The sequence below is a fragment of the Xiphophorus couchianus genome, chromosome 5 (assembly GCF_001444195.1).
Source record: "Xiphophorus couchianus chromosome 5, X_couchianus-1.0, whole genome shotgun sequence".
Taxonomy (NCBI): Eukaryota; Metazoa; Chordata; class Actinopteri; order Cyprinodontiformes; family Poeciliidae; genus Xiphophorus; species Xiphophorus couchianus.
The window spans coordinates 17,604,293-17,621,066 of record NC_040232.1 but is presented as its reverse complement, the minus strand read 5'-3'; the positions used below and the strand labels follow the sequence as shown (position 1 = coordinate 17,621,066).

The 16,774-nt window shown below is 38.0% G+C and overlaps 1 protein-coding gene across 1 annotated transcript; it reads left to right on the top strand.

Annotated features, from left to right (window-relative positions):
- Nucleotides 1-4,985: 4,985 nt before the first annotated feature.
- sp6 (Sp6 transcription factor) lies at nt 4,986-15,599 on the top strand. The gene is made up of 2 exons (XM_028019170.1): nt 4,986-5,132; nt 11,397-15,599. Exon 2 carries the CDS (start codon nt 11,488-11,490, stop codon nt 12,388-12,390), a length of 903 nt encoding a protein of 300 aa, XP_027874971.1. The 5' UTR covers nt 4,986-5,132; nt 11,397-11,487; the 3' UTR covers nt 12,391-15,599.
- The last annotated feature ends 1,175 nt before the right edge of the window (nt 15,600-16,774 follow it).

Genomic DNA, 16,774 nt, shown 5'->3' with positions numbered 1-16,774 from the left:
ACATAATGTAAGAACAGGAATCAGCGTGTGGACAGATTACATGGAAGAAGAGAAAACAATGGTAAAGCAAACTTGGATTGGGTGAAGCAGAAAATCTGGTGTGGCTTTTCAAAGACTAAAACCACTGACGATCGATGACCGTGTTGAATGATGCTGACATTTCCTGTTTTCTCCCTGACAGTTTGTTTCGCCTGCAGATATGGAGGCAGTCTTCTGCTGCGTTAGTGCTGCAGCATTGAAAATGTTTGCCGTCTCTCACTGAGCACTTATATGAGTAAATGTAACCAGATGTAGGTAGTAACTAGTTAAATGTACTCAGTTACATCTACTTAAGTAACATTTTGGAGAAAATGTTCGGTCATTTTTGGAGTGGTTTTACTAGACTGCATTTTTTTACTTTTGCTTGAGTTAAATCATGAATATCTTTATACCTACTTCAGTAACATTTCTGGATCCTCAACATTGCGAGTGACTTCAATGAAATTAAGGACAGGCTTATTTTAATCAAAAACTCACACACAAACCTGAAGTTTGAACCTGAACTTCATACATTTTATATTGACGGAAATTGGCAAAAGAAAAATGTTTCTTTTGCCGAGAAGCTTACAGCAGAAGTGTAAGCTTCTCAAAAGGATTAGCCACACCGCTAAGAGTAAAGCTGGAATTAGTTTAGCTTTAATAAATGATGGTAACATGTTATAATTGCTAATAATTAATTGGTGTCTTACAACTTGGTCTGTCCATTGCAACTCAAAGCAGGAAAATGATACTTAAAAATAATGAAACACAAAGTGAAGGCACTCTCAATGATTAATCAATGCAAAATGAATAAACCTGTTTTACCTCTGTTCTTCAAAGGAGTTGACAAATACACCAAATATGTTAATAAACTTAGTCATCAGAGTTCATTTCTCCACGTCAGCTGCAGCGATGATTACATTATCTCATTATAGTGTAAAACCTTATATCCCTACATGTTGTGATCCTTATCTTCTCTGGAAGAGATATCGGTGGTTTTCTTGTAATGAGGCTGGTTCAAAATAAGCAAACTCAATTTACACTAAATACCACAGGTTATAGGAATAAGGTGGAGAGCCAGGTCAAAATGACAATCTGCTAAGTATGATGAGGCACTTTTTAGCCTCTTGACTAAAACAACTAGCATTGTTACGTTTCTTTTACTCGACTCACTTCCCAACACCATAAACCCAGAGGGATGAAAAAGATTAAAAACTTGTTATCTTATATTCTTTGCATCAACTAACCACAGCAAGCACACAAAGAAGAAGCTACAGATTGACTTATAGGAATGTAAACATCTTCATAAAGGTTTTTTTTTACACTTTGTGTTTTCTTGTTCTTGTATAACGAGTTCAAGAAATTATTTAAAGCGCTGCAGTTTCACATAGCTCTGAAATCCACCACATGGATTCTGATGCTTAGAAGACAAAAGCAAATGTAATCACTTTAGAAAAAAAAAAACCTCTTCGGAAAGATCGTTTAAAGAATCACAGACGTTTTCTTGTAGACTCGCATAAAAAAGCAATATGTCAGCAGACACAGGAATAAAAGCTATCAAACAAGCCATCCAAACATATTTTAATCATTAGGAGAGTTAGTGAGCCACCGACACAAAACTGCACTGTAATTAAATGCTATCTGGCAGACTCTTTCTGATTGTGCTGCATTGTATTCATGAGGAAATAAGCTTAACTATTTAAGGATGTCCGTAAACACCATTTAGACGTGGTGTGTGGTCTGAGCTCCTCTGCATCATCCAGAAACTCATGAAACATGCAGTTTTGCATCCTGATTTACTTCAAATAATCCCTCATTTTTTTTCAGATTCTCAATCACACTTTATAGAAGATGTGTTACAGCGTATCATTATAGGCAAAGCTCTAACGTCAAAGAAAATGCTCCTGACTTGGAAGCTCAGTCTTTGTGTCACTAAAGCGAATCAAATAAGTGGTGGGTTGAATTAGAATTGTGCTGCTCGTATATCCTGAATATCCTGTGGTGTAGCAGGTCAAACTCAGCATTCGTAAAGTGCTGCTTCAGAGAAAGAGGCCGTCTGTGATCTGTGTTTGTCAGTCGATTTGAAGCTCCTCCACCAACATGCTGTGGCAGGACAGAAATTAACTCAGAGGAAGGCCAAATTAAAAACAAAAAAACGGTCCTCAAAAGAAGATAAAAAATATTAAAATAATTTAAAGTGCAACTTCTATTAAACATCAACATCTTAGGAGCTTGGCATGTTATTATAATTTTATTAAGTCCATAAATATTCTTCCGGTTCACAAATTGGACCAATTTTCTTTTCCACAGAACCTTTCATATATAAAGCGCTCTAGAAAAAAAATATTAAAAGACCACTTAAAACTATCAGTTTCTCTGATTTTACTTTTTATAGGTGAATGTTTGAGTAAAATGAACATTGTTGTTTTATTCTATGAACTTCTGACAAGCAGAAATTTTGTATTTGTTTGAAGAAAAAAAAGAAAGAAACAAACAAACAAACGGAATGTCATTTTCCATATACCATATGGGAAACTACAGTGTTACTTGGTCTTTTTCCCACCTCTGAATGTGTCAAACACAATTTAATGTTGCATATTTGGACCTGGATTTTTCTCCTTTTATATCTTTTATAAGATTGTTTAACTGATAAGTCAATACAAAAACATAGAATAATTTTTGATGAGTAACAGATTTTTTTTTTAATCTAATGTGTGGAGTTTTATGCTTAGTTAAAATTTCAAAAAAAGTGAAAACAAAACAGGTTAAATACTGTATTATAGGTATTATATTCAGTGAACCCCCACAGCATAAAAACCTCTCTTGAGCATGCTTGCAGTTGATCACACAGGAAGACAAAAAACTAGAAAAATTAGAAAAATATCCAAAGGTTTTAATAAGGACTAAAATAGAACCTGTTTTAACTACCTGCCATTGTCAGATTGTTACGGGTCTCTGACAAGCTCTTATAAAAGCTTTTGGGTATATTTGGAGTGCTAGTTATTCCTATTTTAGTATGTTTTCAGAACAAGGCAATCTGTTAGTACTTATGGTACTTGGCCAGCCTGTAGTTCTATTCCTCAGAAATAACGCTATTAATTATTTGCAAGGTAAATTCCGTGAATAACCGTGAATTAGAGCTACTAAGCAACAGAGGCTTGAAATATGAGCTGGTCAATCACTTAGCTCATCAGGCACTTTGCAAAAGTGTGGAAAAAACTTTTCCAAGTACAAACAACAGTTAAGCAGGACTAAATGTTGGTGGATAATTATGCTGTCTTACACTGTAGCTCGAACTTGGATCTGGAAATTACCAATCCTAAATTCACCATGTCCCAGTTCCCAGTTTAAAAAAAGTGGGATTTGGAAATTTATGTCATAAGGAGTTCACACATATACACAATGCTACAATTTTTAAAAAAAATCTCCACTCTGGAAGACTGTTTTTCTTGTAAAATCCCTATTTGTTTGTTGACAGGAGATGCAGACAATGTAAATTTTGCCAGGTATCCTTGTTAATGTGGACATGTTCTTGCATCAAAGCTCCATGTCCTCAGGAGTCAGCAGCTTCCAGGGGAGGAGACGTCACAAGGTCCTGATCCACCAGTCAGCAACGGATTTTAGCACGAGACACGTTACAAAACCAATAGTATATTTCTTTCACATTTAGAAAGAAACCAAAAATGTCATCAATCTGTGACTACAGTTAAAATCTTATCACTTGACTAAAGCTGGTTTCACATTCAAAAACCTTGACATGTATTGAAAACACTCTTTTTGAAATATAACACATGTATACATGAAAAAAAAAAACATTTACACTTTAGAGGTTTCTGGATCTTATGTGGTTGTGGCTAAATCAGAAATGTCCAACAAGTGCATTTCAAAGGGCCTTAGAGGTTTTTTGGGGTGGAATGTTTTTGTGCTAACACTGTATTTTCTCTGCAGTTTGTATCTTAGAATATTAGCTACATGTTCCATAGAAAAGGTTTTACTCTGAGTATCACTGATTTAATGAGATACAATCTGGGAGAAGAGGCAGGTAGAGGTGTATCACTGAAGCTATAACCAACTGACTTATTTATACGATATGTTTGCACATCTAATTTTTCACTTGACATAATTTATGAAATAAAGAACTGGAACTAAATTTTGAAAGACAGGGTTATTTTCTTCTGTTTAGCAGTGTAGTTTGGAGTACAGCATTTAATTAAGACCAGCTGGGAGGGAAGGGCTTACCTAATTAGTAGTGCTTACAAGGATGCAGAAAAAAATGTAATTTATGAATTGATTATTTAGAAGTTAACGCCTGAATAAAGTGCGACTCCAGCACAGATTTTTTTCTTGTAAGGTAAACTTTGTACAGTCAGTTTTTAAAACCCTTATTAGATTTTTGGTTGTTTTTTTTTATCATTTTAAAGTCGATATGGTCATTTGTAGCTTTGACATTATGTTTGAAGTCCTCTATAATTGGGAGCTCAGTTTACTTATGTTTTGGGCCACGTTTGTTTAAAACATCTGACAGCCATGTTCTCTTTATAGATAATATTTGTTCAAATTTAAAGTGGGGCCCTATGTTAGCTAGACATCAACATAACCCTTTGTGGGATAAAAAAAAAAAAAAAAAAAAAGCAAACAACTGGTAAACTTCTCTGGTTGCCCTCAGTGTTGTTGGTTTATTGACCCAGGCAGCAACAGCTGATTGTCCTGATGGATTAATTTTGAAAAAACCACGAATTGACAATATGGAGACGAGGTACGAAAAGCACTCATATGGTCTCTGAGTTACTTGAGGCAGATGATTTGCCGCTTACCCCGCGTCTTCCCACAGCAAACCGTTTCCTCGCCTCCAGCCGAAGAGGGACTTCATCTTCAAAGCGGAGCCACGCTCGCTGCAACTGCGAGGGGGCGGAGCCTGTCGGGGCTGAAGTCCCGGAGCCTATCATAAAGTTAGAGAGTCTCAGAGTGCTCCTTACCTGCGCGCCGAGCCGTTTCACCTGGACCGTCACATGAAATATGATGAGGATTTTACCTTCGTGTGCGCACTTCTTCTTGACGAGTAGAAGGCAGGTTTATATCCGACGGAACGCAGCCGCAGCTCCGAGGACGCACAGGTAACTCAGCGTAGGGTTTTCATATTAATATATTGTGCTTTCACTGCGACGTTTTGGTTAGCCAAGAATATAATCTGCAGCAGAAGCAGCAATCTGCCTTTAAAGAGTCTCTACACGCCTCCGCTCATAAAGAAAGGTGGGTGGGGGGGGGGGGGGGGGGGGTTCTTGTAAAAAATAAAAAATAAATCAGATTATAACTTTAAGCAACGTCATAAAACTTTTACTGATTTGAATCCATGAAAAACGATTGATTGACGTTTTAAGTGCACAATCTAAAGTTCTTTTTTTCCCCCAAAGGCCTCCAAAAACTATTTATTTTTGAGGAAAGCAAATCTAACTCGAGGTTATAGTTACGCATGAAAGCAAGAAACACAATTTGGCTTTCAAAAGTTTCAGTGGCACTTTAAATTATATTTAAAAATAAGTTAAACAAACTCATTTACATTTTGTATGCATTTCTTTAATTAATAAAAAAAAAATCCTGGGTCGAAATATGAGTGAATACAAACTGCATTGAAATAATAATGCATAGTAATAATAATAATAATAATAATAATAATAATAATAATAATAATAATAGCACAAAAAACAACCTATAAATGAAAAAAAAAATCAATAAACTTTGTATTGATCTAAGAAAACTGTAAAAACAGCGGCTGGGTTAAAAGTAGCACGTTAAACGAAGCTAAAATGCAGTGAATGCATGAGACATTATCAACATGGATGAAACTAAACGCATGACTTTCTTGTGGCACAACCTTGTTGTTTTCTCTACAACAAAAATTATAAAGACGGTAAAAAGAAACACAGCTTATTTTAACTTCGTAAAAGTTAAAATAAGCTGTTTGTTGTTCAAATAATCCCTCATATCTTGTATTTTTACATCAGTCTGGATTCATGGATCTGTTTTGTTTTATATGAATTCAGCTTGTAGGTTTATTACGAAGTGCAAACTCTCTTGATCAAGTACCCTGTAGTTGTATTTATTCATTAAGGCCAGCATAGTTAATCTCCATCAAAAAGAAAAGAAAACATCATTATCTGCAGAATTTTCAGATTATTTGTAGTTAAATGTTCTTAAAATGACCTGTGCAAGCCGTACCCCGTGTCTCGCTCCCCCCACCACTGTGTCTTCCTGGCAGAGACAATAAACTGATGTCAAAAATCAAATGATTGCATATTAAGTCCTCAAATTCCTGCATTACTGAAAATATAATATATTATTGAAGAATTGCTCATTGAAATATATCTACACATTTTACTTAATGTTTAACAAAAAATGTATATCCATAGATTGCTATATATTTAAATATGCACACATAAAATACAACAAATATATTGAAGAAAATATAGTTTAAGTAAAGTTTATCATTAATTTCCACTATTTGTGTTTTGATGTTTACAATTTCACGTAAAGGTTGGACTCATGTATTTGATTATTGAGATGGCACAATTAAAAAGTGGTTTCACTCCTTGAAAATTAGGTGATTTTGGTGATACTTTCAAGCCAATGCTAAGTATTGATACCCTTTGCCACATAATTGTCAATGCAAAGATGAAGTGTCTGTTTAGCTATGCTGTCCCAAATTACCTGATCTCCCAATATACCTGTCTCCACCCTGAGGAGGAGAAAATGCTTTGCTTTACTCTGTCAGTTCTTCATTTCTTTGTCATTTAAGACTTAATAGATGTTTATTAATCATTTTCGGTTTAATAATAGTGTTATAAACTATACAATAGAATAGACACAACCCTTATTGTCCTGTAAAGAGGAAAATCAGGTGTAACGGTAGCAACAGATTTAAAGGTCGCACCGTAAAGTTCTTAGTGTTAAAAAACAAGAGCAGCAGAATAAGAGAAAATTCAGATCGATGACTGTTGACTCTTGTAAATTAACGCTCCGTTGTTGTTTGGCTACCCAGACAAAATGAAAAGATATAAAAATGTTCCTAAAGTTTTCTGTCACGCTTTCTGCTTTTTAAAATATAGTAAACAAAGAAGAAGCAGTTTTTTCCTTTTAACGTTTTTAGGGTGTAAACCCGTGCTTGGGAATCCCATAAATCATTCAGGATGTTAAGCTGCCATTCATATCTGAAGTATTTCTGCAATTAATCATACACTTAAGAGAGAGCAGAAGAGATTAGCACAGATTAGAACTACATGCATGTCTGCGTCTGCATGTCACCAACTTAATCCGTTGCTCAGGTGTACAAAAACTTTTTTTTTATACGACCTGCCAGGTTTTTCAAGTCAACCTTGGTCATTCCAGCAGGAATTAGTGTTTTGTTTTAACATGTTACCAGAGCGCTTTACTCAAACGTAGCTGCTGCACTGAGGTCTGAAGCGTTTGATTTAGTCAGAAAACTGTTTGAAGTTTGTCATTACAGACTCGTCTGAAGTGGCCCCTGCCAAGCTCCGGCTCCACTCCATCCATCTTGTACATTTAGGCAGGTTAAAACAAACAGCCTAAAAAAAACCAGTTGACCCAAACGAGTTCCCACAGACAGTCAGGGGTCAACAGATGGGATGTGATGAGACAGATAATAAAACTTGACTTGTGGGTTCAATAGGAAAAGGTCTTCACGTAGTAAAAACTTCTTGGACTTCAAATAAACCACATTGGGGTGTTTTTTGTGAACCAAGAGTTCTGGTAAAAATAGATCAGTGCAGCCCTGGATTAATTTAAGTCAGCAGGAAAAATATGCAACATCAGGGCAAATGAGTTATTAAAAAGAGCCATCAAACTGGATTGCTAAATAAATAATATTTGGGTTAGAATGCATTATTTTTATGTTTATTTCAGTTCTGCAGTAAAAATGTTCAGAATAAAGATTTCTGAAAGTCTTCACTGATCTTATTACCAGTTCCTTGATCAAAGGATAAATGATGAACACACCTAGCACACAGTTGTGTTAACAACTTTACAAGTATAAGGCTAATATTAGCTTAACTGAACAAACTTCCTATACAGTTTCTAATAAAATCATTAACACAACCCACTGATATTAACACTAATATACCAGCTTAATTTTACAATCTTTTTGCTTAAAACGACCCAACTTTTATTCCGACAGTGTAAACTTACTATTATGGGATAAAGAAGTAACCCAGCAGTGTCTGTGCATGCAGTTCAATGTACTTCAGGTTAACAATAGTTTAATTAGGATTACAGCTAAAGGATTGGGTTTAAGGTTTGATCCTGTACTTTGAGGTAGGTTAAAAAATAAGCTAAAACTATGAATTTATAAAGTTATCAATTGGGTTTAACGAAATAAACCAAAGAATTAATTTCTTTTGGTTGTTTTAATTTATGCACTAATATCTAATAGACAACATTGTATGAAATATTTTTTATTTATATCTACCTTTTGAGCAATTTAGTCAAAACGTTGAACATAGCTAGCACTACTAGCTTGTCCTACTTAGCACTTCAAAAGTGAAGATTAATAGGTTAACAAACATATTTGCTACTAACATTAACATGATTATTCAGCATCATTTCACCATCTTATTAATTCTTATTTCATCCTGTAGGAAAGGTCAGTAGAGCCTGATCAAGTCATTGTTTGGTTCAAAATGGCGGTCTGTGGAGAATGATGACACTTTGTCCCGTCTCCTCTCAATCCAGATAAACTTGGACACAATTTTTCACGCAGTGTTTGCCCTTAAACCAGCCAACTTCTGCAGCAGCAGGATGAATCCAGCATTTGGATGGAGAAAATAACCCAGATGATTTAGTGTCCAGAGTAACGTGTACATCAGGCTAAGAGAACATTTATTACTACAGTTGCAATCCAAAAGGTGTCATGTTAAAACTTTTGGGCAAAGAACAACCAAGCTTACATTTTTTGGCAACATTGAGCAATCCAGGCCTGCATTCATTTGTAACAATATGAATGGGTTATAGGTTTTATTCATAATAAAATGTTAAGTTTTAAACCTCTAAAAATAGGCTAAAGAGACCAATAGAGTGAGATGAAAAAAATGACCTGGATTACTAATATCTGGTTTACATGAATTATTTTTAGCTTTAATTATGTACCAACAACTCTCAGATAATACAGCATGAATTAATACCTGTCTTCGCTTACTGAGCAACTAATCAAATGTAAATGCTTAATAAATCTCGCATTAGCTTTAATATCTATTTAGCAGGTAAAAGGGGATTTTTTTAACATTTTTAATTTATCTGAACAAACCTGTTCTTTAGCACACAACACCCTGACGTTAAAATGATCATTCAGCAGCACTCTTATTTCCTCCTGTGGAAGAGGTTTGGTAACGACTGATCTGGTAGTAGTGTAATTCAAAATGGCGGTCTGTAAAGAATAACGACTCTCCTTCTAGTTTCTTCTTTAACCCAACAACGTGGGTCACAATTTTAGACCAAATATTTGGTCTTGCAGCAGCAGTAGACCAGGATTTGGGTTTTAGATTTAACCAACAGGTTCCTGTTTGCAAATCATTAATTAGTTGCGAATCAAAACCTCGTGATGAGTGCCTCCAAGTGTATAAAGACTTTTGTTAACGACCTGACTTTGTTAACATGTAAGTCGCAGTTGGAAGCACACATTAAGCAAGAATCACCAGTGCAGCTTGCTCTTCAGCGTTCCTCCCCCCATGTCGGGCCTCCGTTCGATGGCAGACTTGTAAAATGGCGACTGTGCTGAGTCTTGGTCGGGCAGGTTTTATGACCAGAGAATTTTGTGCAGCTCTCACGCTCCCTCAGGGCCCACCTTATGCCAGCCTCAGGAACCAGGGGGCTCTCCCAGCCTTTCACTGGACGAAGGAAGATGCCGCTGTCTTCGTTTGTTTACGGGCGGAGAGGAGGACCATGTAGACGTGAGCATCTTCAAAAAAAATGATAGAGTTAAAACTCAAGCTCCATGTTGGCTTGAAATATGTCACCTTGACCTTTAACAGCAGACCTTTTCATCAGAGAGAGTCCGAACTAATTGTTTTACGATTTCACTAGAAAGTAGCTCTGAGTGGCTTTAACTTAGCTTTGATCCTCTTCGCTTTACTTCAGACTGAGCTGATTGAAATCTTTTGTTAGGAGTCCCTTACTGTCAGTAATACCACTGACTCCTTCCTGTAATGGTGCTCTCCATCAGGCAGCTTGTTATGTGACCTCTTGTTTTTTTACAATGTGACATTTCAGATATGCATCACCAAGTGATCTCCAGACAGACACCAGACTACTGCATTGTTTCCTGCTGTAAAGATAATTGTAGACATTCGTGATTAGAGTACTGGAAGTCAACATGATGGTTTTGTGCTGGAACCTGTTTGGTTTTATGTCCTGTTGGCAAAGTTCTCATTCACCTACACAAACATGTCCGATTTTAACAAGCTTTGTGTCACCTGTGGAAAATGGAAAGGCACCTCCTACGGTACGCAACACCTGACTGCCGATGACGCCACCGAAGTGTACGCAAATAAAAATTCCTGAGGCTTGTTGGGGACAGGATGTGAATTTAGAGCATGTGCCCATAATTATACACATAAAGTAATTGTTCTTGTGTTATTGTTGGGCTCCTATTCTCCAGCTACTGAATGTTGTTAGTTCACAGCTGTTGAAGCTTCTTTCGCCGCCAGTGTGTCAGAGGGAGGGCGCCTTACACGTATTCTTCCATAACTTGCCCAGAGGGCTCTTGTTGTAAATCATGTGTGATTCACACACACACACACGCACACCCCCCACCCCCTCCGCACTCAAACACACACACATATACAAATATATAAAATACTTCTTCTGTCTACTAGGTTTTTATCTCCACAAGCCTCAGGGATGTACAAATAGGCTTTGGCCTGCAGCCATACCTCCCTGCAACTTCTTCCTCTACCAAACTGTTCTCTTGTCAACACTCCCCCTCACCCCCTACATTCATTTCTGCTAAATTTTTTTCCCCCTGCTGCTGCCTCTGCCTCCGTGCCGAGCCAGCGATGTTGTTTTCTTTGCGCTTGTCTTTGACGGTCCTTCATGGGAAGTACCTGGCAGCGGATGCATGTGGCAGGCCTTTGCCTGGACACGTCTGTCTCCCCCTCTCGTCTGTTTCCACGGCCACGCAGCGTGAGAACTGCGGTATCTATGGTAACGGGGGAGGTGTCCTCAAAGTTTATAATTTAAGTGCCTCAAACAGGGGTCTGCGAATTTAGTTTTGAAGCATTTCGTTCCCAGCGAAAGACTTGAGACTTGAGAGACTAAAATAGGTGAATGAAAGACTGATTTGAGATGTGTTGGGTTTTTTTTTGTCTCTGCAGGTTTTCTTCTCAGGGCTGCCTGAAAAGACACTGATCAACTCCTCAAGCCGCTGACTTAATTCTGAATCTTACACCTGCACCACCGGCATTCATGGCCCACCCTTACGAGCCCTGGTTAAGGACAGCACCATCTAGTGGCAGCTCTGAAGAAATGAACATCCCATCCTGGTGGGACCTCCACCGCGATGTGCAAGCCGGCAGCTGGATAGACCTGCAGACTGGGCAAAGTGTTGGTGTGCCCTCAGTGAGCACTGGCAGCTCCATGGGACTGCAGAACTCTTTAGGCCCGTATGGCTCCGACCCACAGCTGTGCACCATGCCCCCGGCTCAGCACACCCCCACCTCACACTCGCCCCACCTCTTCCCGCTGGACGGCTTCAAGATGGAACCACTGGGACCTGAAATGCTGCAGCAGGAAACCTTCTCCTTGGAGGAACCGCAGGAGACCTCTGTGTCAGCTCGGCCCAAGCCCCAGCGACGTTCCTCCTCTCGGGGCGCCGGGCAGACCATGTGCCGGTGCCCCAACTGCATCCACGCCGAGCAGATGGGCCAGAGCGCCGACGACAGCAGGACGAAGCACATGCACAACTGCCACATCCCTGGATGTGGCAAAGCCTATGCTAAAACCTCCCACTTGAAGGCTCACCTGCGCTGGCACAGCGGCGACCGGCCATTTGTCTGCAACTGGCTCTTCTGCGGAAAGAGGTTCACACGCTCTGATGAACTGCAGCGCCACCTGCAGACACACACCGGTGCCAAGAAGTTTAGCTGCGCTTTGTGCCCACGAGTGTTCATGCGTAACGACCACCTGGCCAAGCACATGCGCACCCACGAGTCCCCGCCAGGGCATGGGGAGGAGAGAGTAAATGGGGATGGGAAGGGTTTTGATGCACCCACACCGACACAGTCATCGTCTGACAGCACAGAGCCTCAGCTGAAGCTGAAATGTGAGATAGACCCCTCGGTTTCAAACGTGACAGGGCAGTCTGGCTAATTTTATCACTTCCAGGAGATGTTTGGTAGTAAGAGAGTTCAGTCCTCTCTGTCACAGAGAGAGAATAGTTTTATAATAGAGTAGAAGAATGGTTTGGACACACTATTACTGATGAAAGCTGGATGGAATGTATGCAACTCCTGTGGTAGTGATAGAAGGGATGCTACAGCACACAGGAAACACAGGGTTGTATGCGTTGTGCAGCTAAAACTCTCCTCTGTAGCTTTTAAAAGGAATCAAAGAAGAGCCAGAGGTGCAGCGTGCTGCTCGACCCGCCAGCAGACCAGAGGACGGACATAAGTCCAACTGAAAACAGATGTTTACGTGAAACTTGTTGAACATGTTACTGAAAGTGAGGAGCAGGTCTGCTTCCAACTTTTTAAAAAAGAGACAGTGATAATATTTTTTGTTTGTATTTAATATTCTGACCACATGAGTGCAGCCCACTGTACCAGGAGACAAAACGTTTTATTTTCTATTGAGAGCACACACATCGAGAGCCATTTTTTTTGTTTTATTGTGATAATATAATATAATATAATATAATATAATATAATATAATATAATATAATATAATATAATATAATATACAGTGCCTTGCAAGAATATTCATAAATGTTGAACTTCCATGTTTTGTCTCTTTTCAGCCACATTCAATTTACCGGTAGTCAATTTTATTTGGCAGAACTACAGGATAATTACATTTCTTTCTACTTCAAAAGTAGAAAGAAACTGCAGGATTTTAACAAATCGTTTTTAACATTTTATAATTAATAGTAATCTCAATAGTGTGACATCTAGTTGTATTCAGTCCTCGTAGGTCAACACTTTGTAGATGTGTATTTCTGTGCAGTTCGAGCTGTAGGTTTTGTGGAGGAAGTCTCTACCACCTTTGCACATCTGAAGACTGAAACTTTTATTCTGCATTTATTCTGCTTCGCAAAAGACCTAAAACTCAGGTGAGATGGAGTGAACAGAATTTTTCTAGATCTTTAAAATAGGATTTAGGCCCGCACTTTGACTGAGCCATTCTAGCACGTTTGTTCTTTGAACTAAACCTAAACCATTGTCACTATGGTTGCATGTTCAGAGCTGTAGTTCTGTTGGAAGATGAGCCTCCATCCCCGTCTCGAGTCTTTTGTTTCTTCCAACCAATTTGCCTGACCTTGCTGAAGAAAAGCTTCCCAACAGCATGATGCTGCCACCACCATGATTTACTGTGGGGATGGTTGGTTAAGGTTGATGCAGAGTATTACTTGCACACATGTTGTGAGTCTAGGTAAAGTGTTTCATTTTGTTTTCTGTGTTTCCTACATCGCTTGTGGTATGAATATACTTCCTGAGCCATGTTTCAAAAGTAAACATGTACAACTCCTCCTGGGTCTCTCATCTGTACCACTGATTATTACTGTCTACTGTGCTATAACATAACCTTGCTCTAAACCTCTCCACCATTGCATCCTGGCCTTTCTGCTGTGTTCCTTGGTCTTCATGATGCTGTTGGTCCTCTGACCTCTGAGGCCTTAAAATGACAGTTGGAGTTATTCTGAGGTTAAATTGGAAACAGATAGACTCTGTCTACTCATAGGATTACAAAAGTAGTTAATAAAATTTGAATTTATTTAGCGGTATCAGAATAGAGGGGTAGGACTGCAACTCTACTCTGACTCTGCACTTTTCAGATTTTACTACATGAAGATATTTGAAAACCAGGCATCTTTCTTTACCATTCAAAGTTTTGCACTACTTTGTGTTGATGTATCACTTTAAATCATACTAAAATACATTAAAGTTTGTTGGTGGTAATGTGACAAAATGCAGAAACATTATGAATATCTTCGCAAGGCACTGTACGTATAACAATTTGGGAATTTCATGCACTATAACAGCTAGAACTGACCAAACATTATGTTCCTTTTTCACCTAAACAATGGTGCTAAAAGACTTGAGAACAGGAAAATGTGAACAGGTGCTTGAGATGAAAGAAACCAAAAACAAAAGAGCCACTTCAACGACATGAAGAAGTCGAGACCCACAGACCCACAACAAACCGAGACATGGACAGAAAGATGCCGTCTGGTTTGATGAATCCAGGTTTCTGTTGTGACACGCTCAGGGACAGCAGACACATCTGGAAGCAGAGCACAAAAACAAGCCAGCCTCTCCATCCTGTTGACGCCGCAGGTTGCAGGTACTGAAAGACACGTCCAACACGAAGAAGCACAAGACTCTGAGCTGCACTTGACAATTTTGTCTTCCTAACAATAGATCAAATGGTTGTGTGTAATGTGAAAGAGGTAACAGTTGTTGAGTGCTATCACCTATGTCCTCTGCACTTTGCCTCAACATCTATTTTGATGTCTATTTTGTCTCTGATTTACTGGTTCAAAGCCCCCCTGCTCAATTTATCCATATATGCAGTAACAGATATTCAAATATTTATATTTTAAAAACTAATTATTGCCTTGTAGCTCCACCTAAAAAGAATACAACGGGCCTCATTGGCAGCCCCGTTATTTAGCACTATTCATAAAACCGAACAGAGGACTTAGTTTGGAGATTTAAAAGGAAAAGCATGATAATGGAATGAAGCCTTTTTTGGAATTAAATATGTCTCCAAATGAGTTAGAATAACATTGTGTCTGTTAGAACCCCACAGATATTTATTAACAACTTGTTGTAAAAGAAAATGGCTTTTATATATTATTTTTACAATTCTGCTGCCCCCTGCAGGTCATATGCATTCCTAAAAATGTAAAGAACAGCTAGAATACCTGATGATTTTTCTTTTTCAGGAGTGAAACAATTAGGTTACTTATATTTGGTTAGATTGTTTTAAATATCAATGTTATATGATCAGTAGTGGTGTAGCTTTATAGGATGTATGCAATCCATCACAAATTACAGGCAGATTTCTACATTTTAGGGAGCTTTTGATGATCAGAGACTCACAGTTGTATTTATGTATAGAAGATACATTAGAATAAAGGGCTTAAACATTAGTCAATTATTGTTCATTGACTAGTATTAATGTTATAAGTTGTTGATGTTTTTATAGATAGACTTATTTTATTTTATAGACATTTTCTAGTGGTTCCTGTAGTTGATGTAACAGTTTTTGGAAACTGTAATGGAATAATTTAAATACCATAATAATTTGTAGTTAATTGATTATTGTCCCTCATTAATAAATCTGATAAAGAAGTGCACTAAGTCTGTTTGTATTTTATTTATAGAATAAATGCTTGTAACAGTGTTGGAAACCAAAGTCAATCTACTTTTATTTAATTCAGTGCTTGGGGTAAGTGGATATTTTCTGATTTTATCGCTTTGTTTCCGGGCCAGTTCACTTGCAGGATTACTAAAAACATATGATGCTGGATCATGTCCAACTTTTAAGATTTTTTAGAATGAATGTATCTGGCTCAAAAACAAAACTTTGATCAATATGTATCAGTATTTTATTTTTGGGGTTTATTTTCCTAAAACACCAAAACTGTTAGAACAAGACAATTAACACCCTGTAGAATGTAGTACATTTGATTTCTGAAGATTTCATTGAAAAAAAATTATAACATCTTCTATATTGTATAGTTTCTCTACCACCCATCTCAGTCATTGACTTCAGGCGTTTCAATGACTTCAAGGTTCACATGTGCATTAAATCCAGCACATTGGCATGCTGCTTACTTCTACAAACCTTACTGAAAGAATGGGTCACTTTAAGGAGTTCCATAAATTCCTCCATGGTAGCATGTGAAGGTGCCTCATCTGCAAAACAGCTAGTCCTGAAATTTGCTCACAGCTAAATAGTCTACTGAACTATTAGAGGTAATATAACAAAGTGAAAGTGACTGCGAACAGCAACTCATTTGCTACAAACTTGTAAACTGCATAACATCACATATGTCAAAACATAGTGCAAATTGCACAGAAGTCGTAATTTTTTTTTTTCCAAATTTCATGTGGCTTTCAGATTAACTCAAGAACTGTGCGTAGAGAGCTTAATGGAGTGGCTTTCCATAGCTAAGCTGCTGTGCTTAAGCCTTACATCACCAAGACTAATGCCAAGTGTCAGATGAAGTGGCGTAAATCACACAGCTACAGGACTCTAGAGCAAATGAGACATGTTCTCTGCAGTGACGAATCATGCCAGTTTAAAGGACGATTCTCGACGATTTGAAGTGAATACATTGTGAAAAGTGAATACATTGTGAAAAGTGAATACATTGTGAAACTGTAATAAAGTTGGACTTGGCTCAGTTCAAGACAAAATAAGTCTTAATGCTTCAGCTTGCCACAATGTGGTGGACAATTCCATAATCCCACCTTTATGGGAAAAGTTTGGAGGTGCCTCCTGTTCTAATATGATTTTGCATCAGTG

Excerpts from the sequence above, each read along its gene's own strand:
- sp6 (XM_028019170.1), top strand. The coding sequence starts at position 11,488 with ATGGCCCACCCTTACGAGCCCTGGTTAAGGACAGCACCATCTAGTGGC.